The sequence below is a fragment of the Diabrotica undecimpunctata genome, chromosome 1 (assembly GCF_040954645.1).
Source record: "Diabrotica undecimpunctata isolate CICGRU chromosome 1, icDiaUnde3, whole genome shotgun sequence".
NCBI lineage: Eukaryota > Metazoa > Arthropoda > Insecta > Coleoptera > Chrysomelidae > Diabrotica > Diabrotica undecimpunctata.
Genome location: NC_092803.1, coordinates 155,626,953 through 155,653,044, shown reverse-complemented (window position 1 = coordinate 155,653,044; position 26,092 = coordinate 155,626,953). Strand labels below are relative to the sequence as shown.

Sequence of the window (26,092 nt, the reverse complement as noted above, 5' to 3'; positions counted from 1 at the left end):
ACTTAGTAAAATGCAGGGCGCAAGACCAAAAGGAAGGCCATGAAAAAGGTGGGAGGATGAAATAGCAGCGGACGCGTAAAATTTGCTAGACGTAAGAAGATAGAAAAGATCAGCGCGGGACCGGCAAGGATGGAGGCATAGTTTGCAGGAAGTTAAGTCACGATTTGTGTTGTAGCGCCATTGGAGAAAGAATAGATTATAGTGCAATATAGAAACGGTTTTTTCTCCTCTGTCGCTATTTTACGATCTTTCATCCAACAAATATGTGGTCGGAAAGATGATCACGTGGTGTTTATGCGCACTTATTCTTTGCTGTCAATATATTATAGAGATTTTAATTTTTATTTTTAAGATATAATTTAACCTTAACTTTCCTTTACCAACAACACATAAAAATAGTGCATAATATCACAAGCACTATGATAAAACATCACAAAAGAATATAAATTAATGAGACTTGACTGTCATTAAGTCAAGCCAACTCATATGACCCCTTGTCGAAAGACCAGAGGTCATAGGAAAGTATAGAAGAGCGATTTTTTTAATAATATTTCTAATTTGTCTATTTATACATGTTTGGAACACTACACTTTTGTTATTATGTATTAATAATTTATATACGGATTGATAATGTTATCTATTTTTTTGTATGGTATAAAAATAGTACCTATTTTTCAGTTTCAAACTTTCTTGTAAAATGTGTGCTGTGTGCTGACAACAGTTCTTGTGGCATATTTACTTCAAAATGTTTTCTTTGACAATATTTAACTTGATAACACTAGCTTTTCATTATGTATTATCTACAATAATACTCAAAGAAGACTTAAAAATAATATAATGAGAATAAATATTTTGTAAAATTTTGCAGAACCTGCTGTTGTTTTCTTCCGTATGTCTTCTCGAGGTACGTTGGTAACCAAAGTCACTTATATTATTGTTAAAACTAAGATTCGTTTAAAAACTAAAAAAAACTAAAAAGCTTCATTTATTCCAATGCCTTTTGATTGTTATTATGGATGCCATTCTTATTATCCATTAGTCATAGATGATTACTCTTTTTTTTTCTGTGCATTGATATAGTATTTGGTCTAATATCTAGTTTTTTTCTTATAGCGATCAAATTCTGTTTTATTTTATGATACGAACTTTATGAAGAGATCAATGATAACTGGGAACGTTTTTCGAAAGAAATGGAACATGATTTTTATGGTCTACAAAAGAAAATATGGCGCTTTATAAAAAGTCAAAAAATGTAAAGGAACTAATAGAAGCAAAATATATAGAAATTGATACATGGATTGATTATTTAAAAAAGGTCTATGCAGAGGAAGAACAAAAATGACGATAAAACCGAAAAAAACCAGAAAATACCATAAATGAAGAAGTTATTATAAATATACAGGAAGTTCGAAAAATACGAAAAGCTGAAGAACAGAAATAGAATAATACTAATTCGAATGGACACCGAGCAGTCACCTTCGCAGCCTCAAAGAACATGATCGTAGGAAGCACATGTTTTCTACACAAAAAAATACATATGAGGACTTGGACCTCGCCTGATGGATTAACGAACAACCAAATTGATCATGTGATCATAGATGGTAGACACTTCTCCAACCTTATGGATGTCCGCACCTATCGAGGCGCCAATATTGATTCAGATCATTTTTTAGTTGCACAAGAATTCGGGCTAGAATCTCAAATGCGAAGAAGGAGAGAAGTACCAAAACAAGGTGCCTTAATATTGAAGTCCTCAAAAACCCGCAAACGGTAGAAAGGTTTCAAAACTATATCGAAACTAAATACACAACTAAAGAGAATCTAACAATTAGTGAATAATGGGAAATGTGTAAAAATTACATTAAAGACGCAGCAAATAACATTCTAGGGCCGCTGGTTCGAAGCTGAGTGAGAGGACATTACAAGAAGAAAGAACAATGCATATAAACTGATGCAGCAAAGAAGAACCCGAAAAAAAGAACAAAAATATAAAGATCTCAGAAGAGAAGAGAAGAACATCCATCGGAGAAAGAAGCGAACTTATGAAAATACAATATTGGAAGAACTTGAGGCATTAAAAAAGGAAAATCAAACAAGAAAATTCTATAAAAATCTAAATAAAGCAAGAAAAGAATTTAAACCAAGGATCGGACTATGTAAGGATAAGGAGGGGCATATACTCAATACAAAAGAAGAAGTATTGAAAAGGTGGGTGGAAAAAATTACTTATTATCGAAGTAGAAGATCCAAATCAACTACCCCCAGGAGCAAACAACAATACACCATTGGAGCCTCCATCAATTCAGGAAGTACGGGGTGCAATAAAACACCTAAAAAATAATAAATCTCCAGGAAGTGATGGTGTACCCGCGGAACTTATTAAATGTGGAGATGCTACTCTGACTAACCATATATATATAAAATCATACTGAGAGCCTGGAATGAGGAACAAATCCCAGAAGAGTGGTGTATTGGGATCGTTTGCCCGCTACACAAAAAGGGCGATCAATTGGAATGTAAAAACTATAGGGGAATAACACTCCTTAAAACAGCATACAAAATATTTTCGAGTATTTTATATGGTTGCCTGAGTGCATATTCAGAGGAGCTTCTTGGCGAATATCAAAGTGGTTTTAGGCCTGGTCGATCAACAATAGACCAGATCTTTGTGCTAAGGCAAATACTGGAAAAAACCAATGAATTCAATATCGACACATACCTTCTTTTCGTAAATTTTAAACCGGCCTATTATAGTGTCCTAAGAAATAAATTGTATGAAGCCATGGATGAATTCCACATCCCCGATAAACTGATAAGATTGGTTAAGGCTACAATGCGTAAAATTGTTTGCAAAGTTGAAATACAATCGAAGAACAATCACAGGCATTTGAAACGCATGTTGGGCTGCGACAGGGAGATGCGCTGGCGTGTCTCCTTTTCAACTTAGCTCTGGAAAAGGCGGTCAGGGATGCCCAAATAGACAACAGAGGAAACATTTTTAATAAATCATCCCTCATTTTGGCATATGCAGATGATGTTGACCTAGTGGCCCGCGCAACATGCAAGCTAGAAGAAATGTATACCACCTTGTCAAACGCCTCAAAAAATATGGGCCTGCAAGTAAATGAGGAGAAAACTAAGATAATGGCATCAACACCCAACAATAGAGCCAGAAACATCGGCCACCAATTCACGGTTGATAACTTTACCTTTGAAGTGGTGGACAAATTCACATACTTATGCTCCCTGATCACCGAGGAGAACGTCATGACGGAAGAAATCAAGCGAAGAATAATCCTAGCAAACAAATGCTATTTTGGACTGAGTAGACATATGAGAAGCAGAAACTTATGCCAAAAAACAAAAATAACCATATACAAAACCCTTATGCAACCAGTGTTGACATATGGTTTGGAGACATGGACCATTTCCAAGGCAGATGAAAATCTCCTGCTGATATTTGAACGAAAGATCCTGAGAAGAATATTCGATGGCATCTGTGAAAATGGTGTTTGGAGAAGGAGGTACAACTACAAGATATATCACAGATATAAACATATATTTGGTGGTAAAGACATAGTATCCTTTATAAAAATAGGAAGACTAAGATGGGCAGGACATCTGGCAAGATCACAGCAGAACAACCCTCCTAGAAGAATCCTTATGTTACAACCTGTGGGAAGTAGAAGTAGGGGTAGGCCAAAACTCAGATGGAGGGATGGTGTAGATGAGGGAGGTAGACAAATAGGCGCAGCAAACTGGCAACAGTTGGCAATGGATAGAACTGACTGGCGTAATAGACTGACTGGGAAACAAAGAAGTAAAGATACTCTGTTACGCAGACGACGTAATGAGTCCCAGGATGAAGAGAGTCTGCCAAGACTATTCCATACATTTAACATAAGAGGAAAAGAATTTAATATGACAATCTCAACACAGAAAACGAACACAATAGTAATCAGCAAAGAACCAATCAGATGTAAAATAGAAATCGATGGAATAAGTATGAAACAAGTAATGGAAATAAAAAAAACCTTGGAATTACACTGTTCAGCTATGGAGAAATGAATAAAAAAAGTGTGAGATCCAAGTACAAAAAGCAAATAGACTGGCAGGATGCCTTAATAACGTTATATAGCGAAACCGACATATTAACACTGAGGTGAAGTCAAGAATTAATAAAGCCAATGTAAGACCAAAAATGACATAGGCATCCGAAACATGACTCGACATAGCCACAACGCAAAGACTATTGTAAACATCAGATATGAGAGTACTCAGAAGAATTACAGAAAATACGCTGAGAGATCAAAAGAGGACTGAAGACATTAGAAGAAAATATAACGCACAGAGTATAAACGAATGGACACTAAAGAGAATAAAGAATAGAATAACCAGATAAATAGAATGGGGGAGACCTGTGTGGTCAAAATAGCAAGAGATAAATCACCAAAGTGTAGAAGAAATATCGGACGACCGCGCAAAAGATGGAGTTATAGTATCAATCTGCCAACGAACAAGCAGAATTGCTTATAAAGAGTAAGAAGAATTTTATGAACTAAATTTCTTTAAAATCTGTATTTTACTTAATTAGTTCAGCTTGCAAAAAATCTTTCAGCTTCTGATGGCTAAAAAGAGCCTCTTTTATAAATTTTCTTGCGTATTTTCTAGTGTTGCGCCTTTTGGAACAGAGTCCAGTTTAGACCGTATAACAATATTATCCAACTCCTCTAGTTCTCGTAGGCGACACTGAAATATCTTTTCTTCTTTATCTTGAATTACTTAAGATTTGTAGTAAATTTCCCAATTTTCAATGTATTTTGTCCTGTAGAATGAGCTATAGCCGACAATATATTTTCTTATTATATGAGCAATTGTTTTAAATTAGATTAATATTAATTTTTCATCAGATCTTCTTTGTAATTTAGTCAATCCATGAACTTCTCGTCTAGATGTATACCCACCTAATTTTGAAACACCATAATTAGCTTTAATTCTACTTAAGATTTATGTTCATGTATACGTTCATCATATATTCATATGTTCATGAATGTAGCATTATAAAATTTGTATAGACTGGTATGATTTTCTTAGAACGGTAAAAAATCTTCTTTATGTGGCATTCTATTTTTAATGAGTTTTTCTATATTATATCTATGATTTAATAACAAAATCACCTGCAACGTTTGAAATTTTGAAAACAAAATCCATTTATTGGGTAGAAAGTTTCCTCTGCTACATGTTATAACAGTCTGCCCAAAGATATCAATTGAAGTTCTTGTATAAGTTGTATATAAGAATATTTTATCATTTATTTATTATTGGTAATTGGAAATCTGATAAAAACCTATTTTTATATTAAATGTATATGTAAATTATTTTGTAAGTATAGTTGTAAATAGAATTTATGTACAATTTTGTATTAGATGAAAATAAATAATAATTTTTCATTTTGATTTTTTGCTAAATACTATTCAACATAATCTACCAACTAATTTAAAGAAAAAGGTGTAATCAATAGTTGTATTTTACCAGTTATGACCTATGGAATGGAGACCCTGACACTTACTGAATTATCAGCCAATAGATTAAGAACAACACAAAGGGCCATCGAACGCGCTATGTTAGGAGTTTCTCTGAGAAAACATTATGCGATATGAGAACGTGCGAAGCAGGACGAAGATGGAAGATGTAATTCGAAGAATTGTGCAAATAAAATGGAGCTGGGTAGGACACGTGGCATGATTAAACAACGAAATTTGGACGAGAAACATTATACATTGGATATCACGCGAGCACAGTCGTAGTAGAGAAAGACCACAGGTACCTAGACGACCTCAAAGCAAAAGTAGGGAGAAACTGGCACCAAATAGCACAAAACAGCGAAGTGTGGAAAACTTATGGGGAGGCCTTTGTCCAGAAATGGATGCAAACAGACTGAAGAAGAAGACTATTCAACAAGCAAGGAACGTAAAATAGTAAACCTTATGAGGAAAAAAGGATATAAACGATATATTACGAGGATTGATTGTACCCAGGCGCGGATACAGAGGGGGCTCTACGGGGCTTTAGACCCCCTATTATATTCAGTCTATAAATATTATTTTTTTACAGTTTTACAATTGTCTCGACTTCAGCAAATCACTGCTATAAATTAATTTTGTGTAATTATTTTAAATTACGCAGAATGCTTGATTTGAATTTTTTTTTTCTTTCTGAAAAATGGAAAAATGAAGTGCAGATCGGGATTCAGTGCGTCTTTTATTAAGATAAGGCAATAAGGACTTCAATCTTAGCAATTCAAAATTATCCTTTATGTTGTCTTTTGTGAAAATTATTTTAATTTATAATAATACTAATAATGTGTTGTACTCATATGCTACTCATAACACCTATACTGGATGGATTGAAGACAAAACGAATAACTGTCAGCATTACAATAATATTCCTTACGAACTCTTTACCACTGAAGAAGTCTCAAATACTATTAAAGAGCTTCATAACTGGAAATCTCCTGGACCAGACGAAGTTCAAAACTTTTTACTAAAGAAGTTTTGGGGTGTTCAGGAAATACCATCATTTCTTATACAGGGAACCACTTATCTAATACCAAAGGATCAAAATAACACCCGATCCAGCCAAGTACCGCCCAATTACGTGTCTTCCAACTTTGTGTAAATTGGTGGGATCCTGTGTAGCCCGGCGTTTTTACCAACACTGTGCTTTAAACAACATCATAGATCCTTAACATAAAGGATGCGCTAAGGGTGCCATGAGTTGCAAAGAACAACTTATTATCAACTCAGTCATTTCTAACCAGGCCTAAACAAAAAAGAGACCTTTTTACTGCCTTCATTGAGTACAAGGTCTTTGATTCAGTGCTGAATGAATGACTTACAGATATATGGAAAATATATCTGTAAGTGGATGTAAGTGGTGTAAAAAGTCGATAATAATATAGTGACTGTTTTTAAACATATTTCTAATGACAAGAGTGAAAGACTAAAATTCACCTTCAAATATCTGGTGAAAATAATATCGAAGCTGAAGATATCCCAAATAACCGTGGCCTTTTCCAGGGCGGCTCGTTGAGTCCACTTTGGTTCTATCTATTGATGAACCCACTATCTCAGCTACTGAACTCCACTGACTCAGGTTTTAGCATCAAAAGTAACAATAATGTTGTGGCGAAGATTAATCATCTGTTGTATATGAATGATTTGAAACTAATGGCTTCCACTCGAGACCACCTAGATCAGATGCTAAAAACAGTAGAAACTTTCTCAAAAAATATTAGTATATATATTGCCGTATACTAAAAAAAGTCAGAGGAAAGGTTCAGCCAGAGGTTTCGACATGCAAGATGGCCAAAACATCGAGGCAATGGCTGAAAATGATGTACAAATATCTCGGACTACAGCAAGAACTTCTGAGTTTGTGCGAAGATTAGGACAGCTAAATAATCTCTTAATAACTAAAATTTGTTTAAGGCATTAAATACGTACGTCTGTTCCGCGCTTAGCTACTAATTTGAGATTATCAAGGGGTCAAGAGGGTCTCCAGCGGAAACTAAGAACCCTTCTCACAAAGGCGCAAAAACACTATCCACACAGTGCAGTAGAGAGAACAACATTGCCGCGATATCAAGGGGGCATGGATAAGCAACTGGATAAACAGGTTGCTAATTTAGGAACTCATTTTCAGGTGCAGGCTGAGACATCTACTTTACATAGAGCAATTTGCGCAGTAGATGATACAACGCCGTTTAAACTGAAGGAACAAGAAATACGCATAAACCACCTGACTAATCAAGAAAATATGCGCACCTGGATAAGTAAACTTCTGCATGGGCGACATCTCAGTGAGATCAGCCAAGAATATGTCGACAATATAGCGTCGAACTATTGGTTGTCATCAGGAAAGATGTTTCCCGAGACTGAGGGTTTCCTACTTGCCATTCAGAATCAGGTTATTCCAACTAAAAATTACCTGAAATATATTGTTAAAGATCCTTAAGTCCAAAATAACAAATGCCGATATGGATGCCAAGCCCAAGAAACCATCCAACATCTTACCGGGGCCTGTCAGGGGTTTGTCGGTACTGATTATAAAGAACGCCATGACTCAGTAGGAAAGATTATCCACAAAGAACTAGTTGATAGACAGGGACTTGTCCAAACCGACCATCTTCCTTATTATCAATACGTCCCTGACAGAATGCTTGAAAATGAAAACTACAAACTATACTGGGACCGCACTGTGCTTACAGACCAACCAGCGGCACATAATAGACCGGATTTCATACTCTTTAATTAACTTACAAGGCAAACAACATTTATTGATATGGATATTATTATATCTTGTACTGGTGTTATTCCCAAAAACCTTCTAGAGAACATAAAACGGCTGGGTCTAAATGAACATCTCTATAAGGCCTGTAGAAAGCTGTACTCGCGACCTCCAGTTGTGTAAGAAAATTTTTGGGAGATACTCCAGCATACCAAGTGACCTAGGGCTCGATAACACGGAAAGAGGCCCACCAGAGCTCAATCCTTTTGATTACGCATCTGGGATGAGTGAATTTTCCCCTTAGAGGGAGTGTGAGCCGTATGGCTAAATCTGGAAGATATTTTCACTAAATCTAGCCGTCCCTATTATGAATTTCTAGATCCACGCCTGCTTGTACCTATGTAAGTTTTCAAAACAAAACGTAATATTTTTTAACCAAAAATAAATAATTTACATCTGAAATAAAAATTTTAACAGAGTACAATCGGTGAAATCCAAATATGGTAAGGGAAGTGACTGAAATAGTAATTTCGAATGCATTTCATGAATTTATATATTTCGAGTATATTTGTGTGTTGTCCTAATAGAAAAGAAGTTATATTCTTTTCCAAATAAGGCCTTGTGACGGAAATCTTTTATGTGACCATTGATGGAGCTGTTGTTTGAATTCGGGAGTATATTAAGGACCCAAGTTTCATAGACGACTATATAACGACGCTAAGAACTTCTTTGCATTATGAAAAAAAACGTGCCAAAACTTCTGAGAAATACTGAAAAAAAGGATTCAAATTCTGGTCATTTAAGATACACACTATATCTTTCAACTCACATATTTTTACTCAGGAGATTTGTTGGGGGACAAAGATAAGTCTGCCGCCCCATTTCCCGATCCCCCCTCTCCCAACCAAAATTGCAAAGATATAATACCTCCGTAAGCTCTTTTTTAGAAGCGGTAGTTGAAATTACCGCTTGAAGACGTGCTCAACGACATTAACTGGGCAGATAAGGGAGTAAATGTTAATGGAAGAAAACTGAATCATTTAAGATACGCTGATGACATTGTAATATTCGCTACAAGTTTCGAAGAACTACAGACCATGATGACGCAACTATTCCAAGCTTCGGAAAAAGTAGGTCTTAAGATGAACTTGGAAAAAACAAAAATAATGACAAATACACCGAACATTCCAGAAATAACATTGAACGACATAAATTTAGAAACAGCAAGCGACTACATCTACCTGGGACAGATAATGAAAACTAACAAAGACAATCAAACTGCCGAAATTACCAGAAGAATAAGGTTAGCGTGGGCAGGATTTGGAAAACTGAGTTGATATTGAAAAGCACTAAAATAGAACAGTATTTGAAAACCAGAATTTACGATCAGTGTATCCTTCCTACACTCACGTATGGTTCACAGACGTGGACACTCACCAAGTCCAATATGGATAAAATAGTAAAAGCACAAAGAGCGATGGAAAGATCAATGCTCGGGGTGAGACTTATAGACAAAAAAACAAACAAATGGATTAGAAGCAAAACCAAAGTAAAAGTTTGGCAGAACATGCTGCCAAATTAAAATGGAGCTTCGCAGGACCTTCGCCCCGACTGAAGGATAAGAGATGGAACCACGAAATACAACAGGGGAGGCCATGGTTAGGAAAGAGAAGCAGAGGAAGACCACAAATGAGATGGGCTGAGGACATTAAGAAGATCGGAGGATACAACTGGAAGCAAGTGGCACAAAATAGAAGACACTGGATTGATTTGGGGGAGGCCTATGTCCAAAGTTGGATTACTTAAGGCTGAAGAAGAAGAAGAAGAAGAAGTTGAAATTACACACATTACAGTTAAACACATGACAAGCTTGTTTTTTGAGGCGGAGTTATAAGGGGAAGAGCCAGTTGAGAATGCTCGCGCATCGCGTCAAGGCCACACTGTTGTAGAGCCTTCTACATCGCTGCTTCTAGCTCAGGTTACTAATTCATATTAGTAGTAAGCCTAACAGTATAATGCACCATATTACATCCATGAGTTACGTTAATTCTTGTGTTTAATAGGGAAGATAATAAATTTTGTAAGGTTAGTGTAATTAGGCTGATAAATTGTGCAGCAAAATCAAATGGACTGAACCTTCCATGTAGCTCTTTGCCAGTGGTTTTTCTTCGCCTAATGGAAAGAACCGTACATTATTTGCCAGGCTGTCACACTGACACAAAATATGCTTTGCTGTTTCTTCATCTAGGTGACAGAATCTGCATAATTATTTAGGGAAGCCGTAATTAAGGTTTTGCGGGTAGAGTGATTGCCACCGTCGAATGAGGATGGGGCACTGCAGCAAGATTGAAACATCCAGCTAATGTTTAATTTAAAATCCCTAACTTAATTTGTCACTGCCTTATGGAAGTCTTTGTATGTTTAAAATGGGCCTAGAACTTTTATTAATAACTTTTTTCAACTATTTTATATATTGATAGTCACAGAAGTCCAATGGATACTGTACCAAATTGAAATATATTAAAAATATTACTTTAACGATTCAAATTGAAAGCATGGTTTTAACAAAAATGTTATAACGGAGAAACGTCGGTGATATAAAATATAAATTTACCAGAACATTATTGTTATCAGTGGCGGATAGACGGGGGAAATGAGAAAATCCCTCCTCCAAGAAAGTAAAAAATTAAAGAAATCGTATGTGTTTTATGTAATTTGGGTTTATCTTTTTTCCATGTATTTTGGTTGTTTTTTCATTGGAAGTTTCCCTTTTAAGGCAAATGTCTATGTCCGCCACTGATTGTTATTAATTTTCTTTAACATATATCTACAATCTTTTTCTAGTAACTATTCTTCCGTAAAGATATATCACACGATTCTTTTATATCTAAAATTAAATCATAACTGTAACATATACACAGCATACATCCGCGACCGATTTTATGTGAGTCGCCATCTGGTTTATATATTTTTGTCTATGGTCGGCTAGTTTACTTCTCTACTGGCTGATTTTTATAGTTTTATGGTTCTCCTCTATATCGTCCATCTATCTTTTAAGATGCCTTCCTTTTCCTCTTTTTCCTAGCGTCTTACAAAATTTCATGAACTTGACTCATCCATTTTGTGACGTCAATCTACGTACAAAACTATGAAATCCGACTGAATTACTGAAAATATTTATCTATATCAAAATAGTTTTTGCATTAGTAAAATAGTTGGAGTATTTATTGTTTTTCTTCTAACATTCGTTTTTAATACTTTATATAGAATTCAGTATCAAAATAAAATAGTAAATGTTTTTAGGATTAATTTTTTTTTCGGACATGCGTATTAAGTATTTTGCGCTTAAAGATTCTCAGTTAATTTTCATCAGTGCTTGAGAGAGTCCACGTTTCGCATTCATGTGTGTATTTGTGTTTATGCCATGTTCAATGAACGTATCTACAATACAGCTCAAGATCAATCACCGATTACGTCACTAGTCTCAATCGATATGACAACTATATAAATGACATTCAAAGAAGCCTAAAACTCAATCTGCAACGAAATCGACTACAATTCAAAAGCGATGAAGAAAAAGCTCGATTATTTGTAAAACATCTTGCCACAGTATTCACGCCTAACAATGCCACAGAGGATGAAGTAAAAGGAAATTATCCCAAATTCCCCTAAATAGTCCATCGTTATTAGTTAAAGGAATACAAGAAGAACTAAAGTTATTAAATCTTGTTATAGAGATCCGTACAACTTAAAACAACTGTCTTTAACTGGCTAGTTCTTATTAATTCTATACAAAAGGCGGGATGGAGTGCTACTCCTGAACAGATAATATGGAAGGAAAGCATAAATTGTTCTGTGAGTGCAAAAAGCTTGATTTAAGAGAAAAGAAAACTAAGGAGAAAGTGGCAAAACACACTCACATCTATTGACAAAGCAAACCTAAACAGAATTACCAGAAGACTTTTAGTTCGTTTACCAGAGAAGTGCCTGTAGAACAAGAAAAACCACTTCATTCTTTTCTTGACGCTCCATATCCATTGGAACTACCAATCCCCCAATTTAACATTAAAGAAGTAAAACAGATGGCGCCAGGATACGATCTCATTACAGGTAAGGTCCTTCAAGAACTAACCCATGATTGCTACAGAATAATTACAATGATCTTGAATACTATGTTAAGTCTGCACTATTTTCCTTTGCGATGGAAAGTGGCACACATTATACTCATTCAAAAACCTGGTAAATGTCCAAAAGATGTCAACTCATACCGACCGGTTAGTTTACTCCCAGTCATTTCAAAGGTTTTTGAAAAACTTCAGAGAAAAATCAAACCAATATTGGACAAAAAGGGTCTTATACCTGACCATCAATTCGGATTTCGTAACCCACACGCTACAATAGAACAAGTTCACACAACAATAAGAACTAGTCTCGAAAACAAGAAATATGTACTGCAGCCTTTTTAGATGCCTCTCAAGCTTTCGACAAGGTGTGGCACACAGGACTTCTGTACAAGTTAAAGAAAAACCTGCCTTACACTTACTTCAAACTGCTTCAATCATACCTTACAAAAAGAAGATATCCAGCAAGGTATAGTGAAGCCCACACAAAACTCTACCCCATCAAATCTGGTGTACCTCAAGGTAGTGTGCTCGGACCGATCTGGTACCTGTTATATACGGCTGACTTACCAAAAAGCAATAACCTTACGCTTGCAACATTTGCAGATGATACTGCTTTCCTAACATCTCATAGTAATCCCATAATAACATCAGAGATACTGCGACCACATCTAAACAAAATTAATGAATGGTTTAAACTCTGGAGAATTCAATTAAATCCCCCAAAGTCCACACACATTACATTTACTCTAAGAAGAGGTACATGTCCACCAGTTAACCTCGATGGATAGCCTTTACTCCAAAAGGATGACGTAAAATATCTAGGCATTCATCTGGACAAAAGATTAACATGGGCCAAACATATATGGACAAAAAGGCTATAACTAAGAATTTTATACAGAAAACTTTACCTGGATGCTGGGAAAAAACTCACACCTATCGATCGACAACAAGCTGCTGATATAGAAAGTTATAATAAAACCCGTTTGGCCATATGGTTCTCAGCTCTGGGGATCAGCTAGCAAATCTAAAATTATGAAAATACAAAGATTTCAGTCTAAAACTCTAAGAACAATCGCTAATGCCCCTTGGAATATCCAGAATGACGCGTTACATAGGGATCTCCAGGTACTAACAGTCTCTGAAGAGTGCAAAAGAATTTCTGAACAATATCAAAACAGGTTGCGCGTGCATCCTAACACCCTGGCATACAATCTTCTCCACAATCAACAAGCGAAGAGATTAAAGCGGTATGATCCCTTGGATCTACCAAACCGTTTCTGACAGGGCCTACAGTAGTGGAAGCTACACCTTAAACAGCGCCCAGCCATTGTGATCTGTGCCGTTTTTAGTAATCGTGTTCGCGTATCTGTGTATGTGCGCATCCCACCGGTAAACAAGCTAATATTTGTGTTATGATGCTTTGGTCACTGGACCTTACATTCTCGTGAAGACAAACAATTTTACTTAGTTTTTATTGTGAAACAGATTGTAAAAAATCTTAGATGTTAATAAAAAAAAATCAGTGTCACAAACAGGTTATTTTTTTTGCTTATTTCCCTGGCTTAAATATGGATCAGGATTTCCTGTATGAAAAAACTTCACTTTTGTGTCCAAAAGTTCATGACGTACTTCTTTTCTACTTTATACAAACATAATAACGTTACGTTACTTTAACTCGGCTAGGTCATATTATAGAGTCACTGGTTATATCAGACAAGATTTATTTCTATGAAGTTCACTTCTATTTAATTTGTATATTTTGGATTTTCATAATTGACAGTTGGATTTGGTGAGATGCTTTCGCTAGTTCTTACTAAAAATGTTATTTTTTCGAGTAAACAATCTATTAGGGAGATCAACGCTTTGCTACCCGAGAATGCCATACCAATTGTTTTAGAATTTCTGGGTCACAATTGATATAAAGTTAGTCCTCCTCCTCATTCCTTAAGCCCTTGTCAGGGCATGGTGACACTCTAAATATTAACAGCTTGCTTCTCTATTGGCTGCGATCCTCTGCCACATGGACAGCTTCATGTAGGGATTTTCCCACCAGAGTCTTCATTTGGTCAGCGGTCATCGTGTTGGAAATCTTCCTCTTGGTCTTCGGCCTTCTACCTTTCCTTCTGCTATCAATAGATCCATGGTGAAGCTCTTCCAGAATTGACAGGTTGGTTCTATGTTCTGTCCAGGACACGCAGAGTTCTTCTATAGACCTACAATTCGAAGACTTCGATTTTACCCCTATAAATTTTTTTAGAGTCCACATTTCACCTGCCTATGTAACAATGGGAACTTCGAAATTCGCCACTTGGTGTATGTGCGGTAGAATAATATTTGCTCTGTCTACGATCATTATTTTTGTTTTTTTCGGTGTTGATCTGAAGTCCGAATTATTCGCTTATCCGGCTTAGCAGTTCAGTGATGGTAATTATTTCAACTTCATTCGCTGCTGGTATATGCGTGTAATCTGCGTATCGCAGGTTGCTGATTTTTCTGCCTCCTACAGTGATTCCTCTATCCGATTCGTCTAGTACTCTTCTCATTATATATTCAGAACATATGTTTTACAATAATGGTGATAAATGTACTTCCTACCTACTAATAAAGCTACTACAACATCTAAAATAATTTTAGTATTCATCAAGGAGTTGTTCCAGATATTTAAACTTTTACTCTGACTACCACGTACTTTGACTCCTTTGACTATTATTTTGTTGTATTACATTGTGTATACCGTGAGACCATGATCTCACTTTATATGAGATCAAGAAAAGAAAAAGTGTTTTCGATGGTATATATTTAAAACTTAACATTATTTCAATAAATATCTACATTTTCACAAAATGTAAAACATTTCACACGCACGATCTTTCCTTTTACTTTGGTCTCCAAGTAAGGCTGCTTTTCTTCACAGAAGGCGGATGAGAAAACGGACAGTCGGCCTGATTTTTACAGTAATTTCCAAATTTACACAACTTCGGGTGGAAAAAAGGGCAAGTAATGTTGGTGCACTTCGGAAAAAACCTACAAATTTGGGGCTGGACCACTGGCAACTTCAGTGCTAAACTGGCACTGTTAGCGTGGCTGTATTGGCAGTCCCTTTTTGTACACGAAGCACCGAACTTGCAAGAAGGGTGTAGGAACATACACTTTTCGCCGTATTTACAATTCGGAAATGCTTCACAGGCGGCTGAAGGGTGTACAAATTCGCATTTGTCGCCTTGTCTGCAGTTTGGCCAGTACTTGCAGCGTTCTTGAGTTTTCACTGATGCTGGAGGATGCACGGTAAGAAGAGAGTCGGGAACATCAATTTTTTTGGATACCTAAGAGATAAATGTCTATAATTTAACAATAGATGATAAATTAAGACAGGGTACATCCGTTCGTTTTTTGCACATGTATGACATTTTTTTATAGTACGTCCCTTTTCAACTCACACAACTTAAAATTATGAAATCAAGCCGCTTGTTAAGACAACAATATGATGAAAGACGGTGATTGATATTGGATTTCTTGAGTTTTGGCAATGTGAACATGACAGCGGTCTTTTTTATATCTAGTTTTGGTATTATTCTCAATTATACATACAAAATCTTGTTGACTGTTGAAGGTTGGCGATTAGGTAGGCAGTTGGCTGGTAACTTTGGTTAGACTCAGACGTGGTCGCCATTTCGAGTAAGGGTCTGAATGTTCCCTTTTGGCTAAATCTTTAATCATCGACATTATGTCGCTTTATTTTTAATAATTATAACATTTAAAATGTAAATCAAAGGTTTTATACCGCTTTGGAAGTGGCTTTTTGTAAATGCTTCAAGTATCACTGATGACGGTCTGATAGGACCGAATACGTTTTGAAAATTTATAATCCTTTTGGATATTTTCATAATTTTATAAATTATACTAATTACACTAGAAGTTTTTACTTCATTGTAAACTGTTCTACTACTAAAATATTTCGTGAATAATGCCATACTTGTACAAAGATCCAACGGATAGACTGTATCTTACCTTTGTTGAAACGTTATCAAAAAATATTGGAGACGGGGATTTCTTCGCTGATAATCTTGCTTTTGCTGATATTCTAGGTTTTACTACAGCAGTCTCTTTCTCTAGCGACTCTAAAAATTCAGAGACATATTAAAAATTATATGGAATATATTAGTCTAAGCTTTACAATCACAAAATTGTAGCTGTTAACAGTTAAACCAAAAACCCGTTAATATAGGCTCACATGAATGATTTTACGATCACTTCAATAAATATTATTGTAGTACAAACTGTTATATTATAATCAAATATTCTTCTTCTTTCTGCGTCGTGTCCAGATTTAGATACTAGTACATGACCCATATTTTTCTGGATCTTGCGTGGCATGTAACAATTCATCTGCTGAGAAGCCAGTCTATTGACGAAGGTTTCGGAGCCACGAATATTAGTAGTACTAACTAGCAGTATCCAATATCTGCTGCCTTAAATTATATGCCTCAAGGATTCAAGTTTTCTCTTTTATCCTTTTTGTTAAGCTACCTTCACCTTGACTTATTATGTTTAATTCCTATTAAATCCATGATATTTTGAGCATTCTACAATAAGACCACATCTCGAAGACTTAACTTGATCTTCATATTAAATTTCATAATCGGAGTTTCACATTCGTAGTTCTAGGTTCAGCTGAGGATTGCAGAGTATAGATATAAGCTTCATAAATGCTTCTCTTGTCATTTGTATATGGGTTTTAATATCTTCATCATAATTTAGTATGTCGTCTATCCAGCATCCCAAGAATTTAAAATGGTTAAGTCCGTAACCACTATTACTCAACAATAATACAAGGATGTATTAAAAAATTCTTAGTGTACAGCAAACAAAATTTCAAACAAAAAAACAGGTTCATTTTTTTATTTATCCACAAGTTGTATCACCTCATTTTTGGTAAAAATTTTATGACCGCCTTTTTCAGTTAAGGAAAGATCTCAATCTGGCGAATGAGTAGTCGAGTAATTCGAACGAAAAATCAGGCATTTTTGCATCGCAAATGCGATTTGTATGCAAGGCCATTGATCTGCAAAAATTAAAATGGTTTTGGACAACCTTCGCGTCTTCACCCTTTTTTTACGGGTGGTGTGTAACGTCGAATAGTAATTCTTAGTTATTGTTTTGCCTTTATCTAGAAAATCAATAATAGTTATTCCTTTACAATCTCAAAAAACTGAGGCAAGAACTTCTCCAGCAGAATTTTAAACAAGAAACTTCTTAGGCCTTGAAGAACTCCATTTAATTAATTGCGGCTTTGTTTTTGGTTCGTAAAAAAGTATCCAAGTTTCATCTATATTAACACGGCTTAACAAGTTTGTCGAATATAAACCGAGTACAGATCGATTTGGGGATCTATTCTACAGAAATTTTTCTCGTCCCAACAAATGGAAAAGCTGTGCTAAATTTCTCTTCAAAACCCAGAAAGAAGCCAGAAAACCTGTTAACTGGGAGTAATGGTTTGACACAAAAATTCTGGAGTGTAAGGTTCAACAAGCTTTGAGAGCAATGAAAAATTGAAAGACTCATAGTTATTACAATGTACATGTAAAGTTCTTAAAATATTGGATCCAAATCATCTCACGTATTTGTTCAACCGAATATATGATTCAGGCAACATTCCAACTGACATCAACCTTTTTAATAATTCAGAATAAGGTATTGTCCCCAGAGTGGCCAAGAAGATTGTCACTCTGGCGGGCCAATAATAAAGAGTTTTATTAACTACGTTTGTATTGGCTTTCCGACGGAAGATTGCTGAGGAGATGCAATCAATCAAGAAACGCATCATAGGCCACCGACGGTTAGGAGTAAATAAAAGCCCAGGTGGACTTAGAATTACATCCTAATCGGTGGCGGAGCTGAAGTAGCACTTCGTCGCCAAATCATTCGGTAGAAATAAATAAAAATCCCTACGGGACTTAAAATTATTTCATGAGAGGTGGCGGTACAGAGTGCGCCCTTCGGTATCAAACGTTATTGAGGGAGTGAATAAAAGACCCGAAGGGACTTACAATTACTCCGTAATCCAAGAGCAGTCGAAGAATCAACACTGTGCCGACGTTCCTCTACCTCGAGGACCGTGAACTTGGCTGCATGCTGAGGCTTGAAGGGTCGGTATCTCTGTGAGATTCAAGGCATCCACCGTGCTTAGAATACTAGACAATAATTCATGTAAGATAAATATACATACGATTCACGTAAGAAACTCGAACTGTTAAAGTATTCTGCACTGCCGATGGTACCTTGCTGACAACAGAGCCTCCGGTGAGTTTCTCACTGAGTGAAAGCAAGAAGATGAAAGCGAAAAACCTTCGTTCATCCTACAGAGCGGCGGTCGGAAACCATCACGAATCTCTGAATACATCGGAGGATGAACCGACCGTACGACAGTATATACCAAATTGTAGTGATTAAGACTTATGAGGCATGCCCTAAAAGCTTTTCTTCCAGTCAAACCTAATTACGTCATACATAAAAAAATATACTCGAAAATGCGGGAAATTAGTGGAGAAATACAATTTGGCTTCATGAAAAGGTTGGGTACGAGAGGGTTGTTTTCGATTAAACTTTGGTTAAAAAGTGTCATGACCAACGCCAAGATGTTTTATAAATTATCAGAAAGCCTATGATAACGTTAAACACGATATTCTACTAAATAGATTACTCGAGATACGAAGAGGCGCCAAATGAATCAGAATAATACTAGAACTGTGCTGGAATCAAACGGCGGCAATAACCACTTAACAATCTATCCACAGATACCTTCAATGTATGTAAAACTAGGCTGCATATTGTCAACAATACTTTTTTTCTTCTTAAAAATATGTGTCTCGACTACTAATGGTCATTGACACAGGTACAATTTACACTTTTTTGTATAATTTTGTTTAATAATACATTCTTATAGTTATAACATATTTCTTGGATCACATAAACACATAACGCCAACCACTTGACATTCTGGTAGGTCGCATACCCCAGTGGCTTGCAGGCTAAGAAATGCAATATGTCATATTAAGTACTACTTTGATTCTAAGGTCAAATTGTCGCGATTGTTTTGCCAGTATAAAAGTATCAATTTAATATCTGCTACTTCCACAAAGAACCCAAATTTTGTAACCGAACTGATTAAGCTTTCCACTATTAAATTGCTTCAATGGGTTACGTCTATTGTCGCCAGAAGCGACCAATCAGAGCAACAATTGTCACTGGCCGGCCAGTAACACACGGTTTTATTAACTGGGTTGTTATTGGCCTTCCGATGGAAAATCGCTGCGGAGTTGCAAACAAGAAATGGATAAAAAGGCATCTTTCGATCGGGATCAAGTCGGTCTACATCTTGACCCCAGCTAGACCTTGTTGGTCGAGTGCCTTTTCAACTATTTCTGCATTCAGGCGGAGTTAGAATTACTCCTTCATCGGTGGCCGAGCTGAAGTAGCACTTCGTCGCTAAAACCTTTCGACGGAAATAATAAAAGTCCCTACGGGGCTTAAGATTGTTTCACGAGAGGTGGCGGTACGGAATAAAGGGCCAGCGAACAGTCAATACTCTGCCGACGTTCCTATACACCTCGTGGAGTATATACTTGGCCATACGTTGAAGCGTGAATGGCCAGCATCTCTGTGAGATCCAAGGCATCCACCGTGCTCAGAATACTAGATAAATTATACATGTAAGACAAATATATTATTCACGTAAGAAAAACTCGAACTGTCTAAGGACTCTAAAATATTCTGCATTGATGGGGGCCACTTGTTGACCATAGGACCTCCGGTGAGCTTCTCAACGAGTGTGGAAACAAGTACATATAAATTCCCCCAGTAAGAGGATGGAGGCGAAAAACCTTCGCTCCACCTCCAGAGCGGCGGTCGGAATGCATCAAGAATCTACGAATACCTCGGAGGATGCTTCGACCGTATGACACTATATTATTTTGAAATCAGTTCATTTACTTATACTCTACTACTATAATTCAAAATAATATTGGCTACTGCGCAATTATTCCTCCTAAATGTGATAAAATATAAACCTTTTTATGCAAATTGCAATAAACAAATGTAAAATTAAAAAAATACGACTTCTGCACAGATTCACATTCAACTGAATACTGAAATGCTGCACATTTTGATAACGGTAAGTATCAGCGTCCTATTTATAGATCAGTAAAATAAAACTTATAATGACGATTCAATAATTTATACTTCCGAAATTTATTAATGAATATAGTTTATACTAAATATTACTCAACAAAAATAAACCAGTAAACGATAAAAAAGAGCCGATATGAAAATTATATTATTAAATGTGTAAATCTACATGAAGTCAGAAAATTTGTCAAATGTTTATAATTTTTTGTTAAAAGGATATTGGAAATATAAAACAAAAATTATAATTCAGTTTACTACATGCAGCCTAAAATACATATGGAAATTTTTTCTTTAAATTTAAACAAAATTTAAGGGTTGAAAAAAAGAATACTTTCAGTGATCTACAAATAGGACGCTGACTTATAATGGGTTAAGGTTAGAAAATTTAAGCATTTAAAATGTGGGCTCCACGGACACTAGTATGAATGCTATGGACTGCACATGCCAAGAATAAAGGAATTTAAGAACTGCAGGCTGCACAGAATGCTCAAAATGAATTTAAATTACTAGGTTTAGATCGTATTATTCCAGTTTTGTAGACAGAAACCTTTTACCACTATCACCGAGTTAAGTTTCTCTAAAATGGAAAAAAAATGTCGCAGTAGAGATGCTTTTCTTTAAACGATGCAATTCACTTATAATCGTACTTTCAATTAGTATTATAAGAAGCTGTTAAAGTTATATATTTTAATATATTTCTATTAGGTACGGTAACAATGGATTTTATTACTGTGGAAATTGTTAAATACTTCTTTATTTCTAATACTCATTGCTATTACCACTAAAAAGCATTTGATTGCGCTATGCTTATTAACATTAATTTTAATATGTAAAATAAACAAATTTGTTTCGCTAGCAAAAGTCATGGAGAAAACCGCCTACCTATTTCTCAACGATTCGAAAAAACAAAATATAAGTTTAATAAATAAATTTAATATATCTTCTTCTTCTTTTTATATAGACATGACTCTGTCTGTTTTTCAATGTGCCTCCAGTAAGTGGTCGTTCCATCGTTTTCGTGGTCTTTCTACTGATCGTTTTCCTATTGGGGAACCGTCTCTTGCCGTCTTTACTACTCTATTTGTTGTCATTCGGCTTATATGATCGTTCCATTCTACTCTTCTATTTCTTATGCAGTTCTTGATGTTCTCCACCTTGCATCTACGTCGTATATCTGTACTTCTAGCTCTGTCCCATAGTGTCTTACCATCAACTTTTTTCAGTGTTTTCATCTCTGCTGTTTCTAACATCCTTTTTGTCCTCTCTGTGTCAGGTCTTGTTTCTGCTGCGTATGTCATTATTGGTCTGATGACTGTTTTGTAAATTCTGCCTTTCGTTTCTTTCCCGATATTTCTATTTCTCCATATTGTTTCATTTAGGCAGCCTGCGGCTCTGTTTGCTCTATTCACTTGATCTTCCATTTCGGTTTCGAGCTTTCCGTAGCTAGATAATGTGATGCCTAAATATTTAAACTCCATCACTTGTTCTATTATCTGACCTTCCAGCTCCAATTTACATCTTAGTAAATTTGCTTTTGCAACCATGCATTTTGTCTTTTTTGGGGAAATTAACATGTTAAATTTTCTGGCGGTTATATTAAATTGGTGCAGCATACGTTGTAAATCATCTTCACTTTGAGAGAGTAGTATTGCGTCGTCTGCATAGCAGATTATTTTAAGTTGTTTTTCTCCCATTTGGTATCCTTTCTTAGTTCTTACTTTTTTCATTATTTCGTCCATATTTTGTCCATTATTTCGTTCATAATCAGGTTGAACAATAGAGGACTTAGGGAATCTCCCTGTCTTATCCCATTGCCAGCTTCAATAGGGTCGGGTAGTTCTTCTACTTTTACTTACTTTTACTCTTACTTTTATTGTGTTGTTTTGTTTTGGTAAATATTTTCGATCGTTTTGATTATTCCTAGAGGTATCTCTCTTGCTTACAGTAAGTGGATAACGTCTTTTAATTTGACCCGGTCAAATGCCTTTGTAAGATCCACGAAACATAGATATACCGGTTTGTTGTATTCTAATAATTTCTCTTGCACTTGACTCATACATATAGCGTCGGTGCATGATCTTCCCGACCTGTTATAATTTTATTATATTTATCCCTTTGGTTGTTAATTTTAGTGTTGTGTTTAATAAATTAATTCCTCTGTAATTTTCCGGGTCCGATTTGTCTCCCTTTTTGAAGAGAGCTAGTAGGAAACTTAATCTCCATTCTTGAGGAATTCTGTTTTGTTCTATTATTTTTTGGATTAGTTTTAATAGTTGTTTGGTCAGATTTGGTCTCTGTAGGATCGGTATTCTGTCCTCTCCTGGTGATTTTCTATTTTTTAACTTCCTTTACCTCTTCCTCCTCAATATTTATTTCTTCGTTTGTCGTCACCTCTGGTGTTGGTGGTTCATTATCGTCAGCTTTAGCAAATAGGGATCGAAAGTAGTCTACCCATGTTTCCTTCTGAATGTGTTTCGTTTTTATTAGTTCGTTCATCTCTTTTCTTTGTCCTGTGATCATTCTCCATATTTCTTTTTGTGTTCCGTAGAAATCGTGTTCCAATCTGTTTTGAGAAACTCTGTCAGTGTTCCTTTTTTATTTGTCTAACTAAAGTATTCGTTTCATTTCTGATTCGTTTATAGTGGTTGTATGCCTGTTGTGTTTGTTGTGTTCTGTATTGTAAAAAGGCTTTCTTCTTTTCTTCACATTTTGTGTTCACTTTCTCTCTAAACCATGGTGTTTTCTTTTTTGATATGTTAGTGTTCGTTACTTTCCTCTCTCCAAGTGATTCTGTTGCTGCGTTAATTATGTTTTTTTGAGTTTTTTCCAGCTTTCGTCGATGCTATCGTTTTCTAATATTTCATTTCCAGCGATCTTCTGATATTCTTTTCCTGTATAAGTATTCCGTGGATTCCGTATTTAGTCCTTCGACTTTGATATTTGTTTGTGTGGGCGCCGCTCTCTTGTGTGGGAAGTATTTCAGGATGATTCTTATTTTACATAATACTAAGCTATGGTCACTACCTACATCTGCTGAGTTGAGGCATCTTACGTCGATTATTTTCGATGGATTTCTGGATGGATTCTCTGTTGGTTATAACATAATCTACTATAGATCTTTGTCCACGAGTGTTATTAAATGTATATTTGTGTTGGTCTTTGTGGTCAAAAAATGTGTTGTTTATTCTTAGTTCGTTATTCGTGCAGAATTTGATCATCAGTTCTCCATTTTCGTTTTTAACATTCTCGTTATGTTTTAAAGTATCTATTATGTATCTCGTTATGTTTTAAAGTTTTTAATATATCTATATGGTAAATTTGTCATGAGTAAGTTACTAGAGGGTTAGACTAACGGTGGCTGGAAAAAGTCTAACTTAAGATTAATAATACTATCTTTTACAAAGAGTGTAGAGTATTAAAGCAAGTAAGTCGGCCTAAGTCGGTAAGTTAATAAAAGCAAGTCAAAGATAGAGAAAAATAGAAAGGGCAAAACTACTTAGGTTTTATGACCAATAATGGAACTTGCGAAAAAGGGGAAAAAAGCTCTTATAGTTTCAGTTTTTTTCCGATGGCCCTGTATAAAAAGTCATACGTAGAAACAGCATAACAGAAACAATGATTTTGTAGTGACAACGTAGTTTTCAAGTACTTCTTAACTAAATTGCAATTAAATAACTATATCGATATGATCTTCACGAAAATATATTCGTGGAATTATAGATAAAGAATGAAAATGGTCCCTCAAAAAAATCAAGTTTTATCAATTAATCCGGTTTTCTCCATTATTTGGAACATGTGTAATGAATTTATTTGGCGTTTTTATATTTGTGCCTTTACTTGTAATTCGAGAAATTTATTTTGAATTGAAGAAAACAAATAAACCCAACAATTGTCATACGTGTATACAGACAAGATCTGTATCGCTCGCCGTAACGCCAGTAAAGAAGCCATGACAGTTGTAGTGTTTTCAAAGTAAATTTAAATGGTCTTTTTAAAACGCAAAATACATCATGTAATTGTAAGATTTAAACAAAAAAATTTATATTTTTTGAGTACAGTAGATATAGAGGTAAAGTACTAACAAATGAAGGTAATCAAGACTACGTTCAAACGCCTTGGTGAAGCAGAAAACTAGAAAAACTCAGAAAAGAAGTAAGGTGGCTATCGAATAAAGCCAAAGAATTGGGAACTGGCAAATATACAGGAAAACTCTTATTGAATACAATAAAGAGATAAGAAGAGCGAAAAGGGAATCCTCTGCCAGAGTATTTCATATGTACCACCCAGCACTCCTGGTGGATGACTCGATTTCGCTCTTTAACGCACAGGAGGTACAAATACATGCCCATGTGGATAATTTAGTAATTATGGTAACAGAAAAATATGGTACTGTTCTATCCAGCAAACCCCAAAGAACATTAAATATTTTTACTTGATGGTGTAACATGGAAAAACTCTGTGTCGATCCTAATAAAACAGTAATAGTCAGTTTCACAAGGAGACGGAATCTAGATAATATCTGGATGCCCACTCTGTATGGAGAAACTGTCAAGGAGGCAAATGAGGTAAAATATCTAGGAGTAATTCTAGATAAGTGGCTTACATGGAACGAGCATTTGGTAAGAATAAGTAACAAAACAAAGCTTTCCCTTTGGACGTATGTCGAAGGATATTTGGGACCAACTCGAGCCCTACGACTTTGTAGAACTGTCAGCTAAGGTCATAATAGATTTTGTTAAAAAGATTGGGCTGAAGCGACAACTTTAAACTAGAATTCTAGGGAGCCAGAATAGACCTCTTAGGTCGAGTGAAAGGGTGGTTAAGCGCCCACTCATACTGAACTTAACCTAACGTAAAGTAATAACCAATTTTTAAGATTTAGTCAAGTATTCTATTGTATGGTTACAGTTCAAAACAACTCTTTAGAATAGCTTGTTAGAAAGCGGAAGTTAAGTGATCAATTGCCAATCTGTCATGATGAAGAAGGCACTTGAAGAAGAAATCGACTCAAACATTCGCTCAACTTTAAAAATTGTCACAACTAAAATAGTTTATATGGTCAGCAACTAACTACAATTTTAATTATTTATGTGCATTTGTTTTTAATAATGAATTCTTACCTTCTATAGACTTTCTGGAGGAAGGAACATATTCAGGAAGATCATCGGAATTATTTCTCTTAATCGGCTTAGGGACATACTCAAATTCTTTTTCTTCGTCGTTAGTATCGCTGTCATCTTTCGAAACCTGAGCAAGTATAATGTTTCTGATTTTGCTTTTTGATCGCTTTGATAACTTCCGTGTACTAGGTGCATCATCACTCGAGTCTTCTGATAGTCTTGAAAAAGTCTATAAAAATTAAGATGGGTGTGAACCAATAAAAAACCAGAATTTAAAAATGATTTATTTTAATTTGTAATAATTTCACAAAATACATAAAAAGTGACTCTTGGAAGTAGGAGGCATAAAACTTAAAGCGTCCAATGGTATTTGTT

At 35.6% G+C, this 26,092-nt stretch overlaps 1 protein-coding gene across 2 annotated transcripts in view; it reads right to left on the bottom strand.

Annotated features, from left to right (window-relative positions):
- Positions 1 to 26,092, bottom strand: part of LOC140432410 (uncharacterized) — a 186,861-nt gene that overhangs the window by 137,233 nt on the left and 23,536 nt on the right. For both annotated transcript variants that reach the window (XR_011949800.1, XM_072520288.1), the window contains exon 8: positions 25,718 to 25,946. Coding sequence is in view for 1 of the 2 variants with exons in the window: in XM_072520288.1 (XP_072376389.1) it covers positions 25,718 to 25,946 (229 nt within the window). In the remaining variant the exon portion in view is untranslated. The remainder of the gene's footprint in view (positions 1 to 25,717; positions 25,947 to 26,092) is intronic.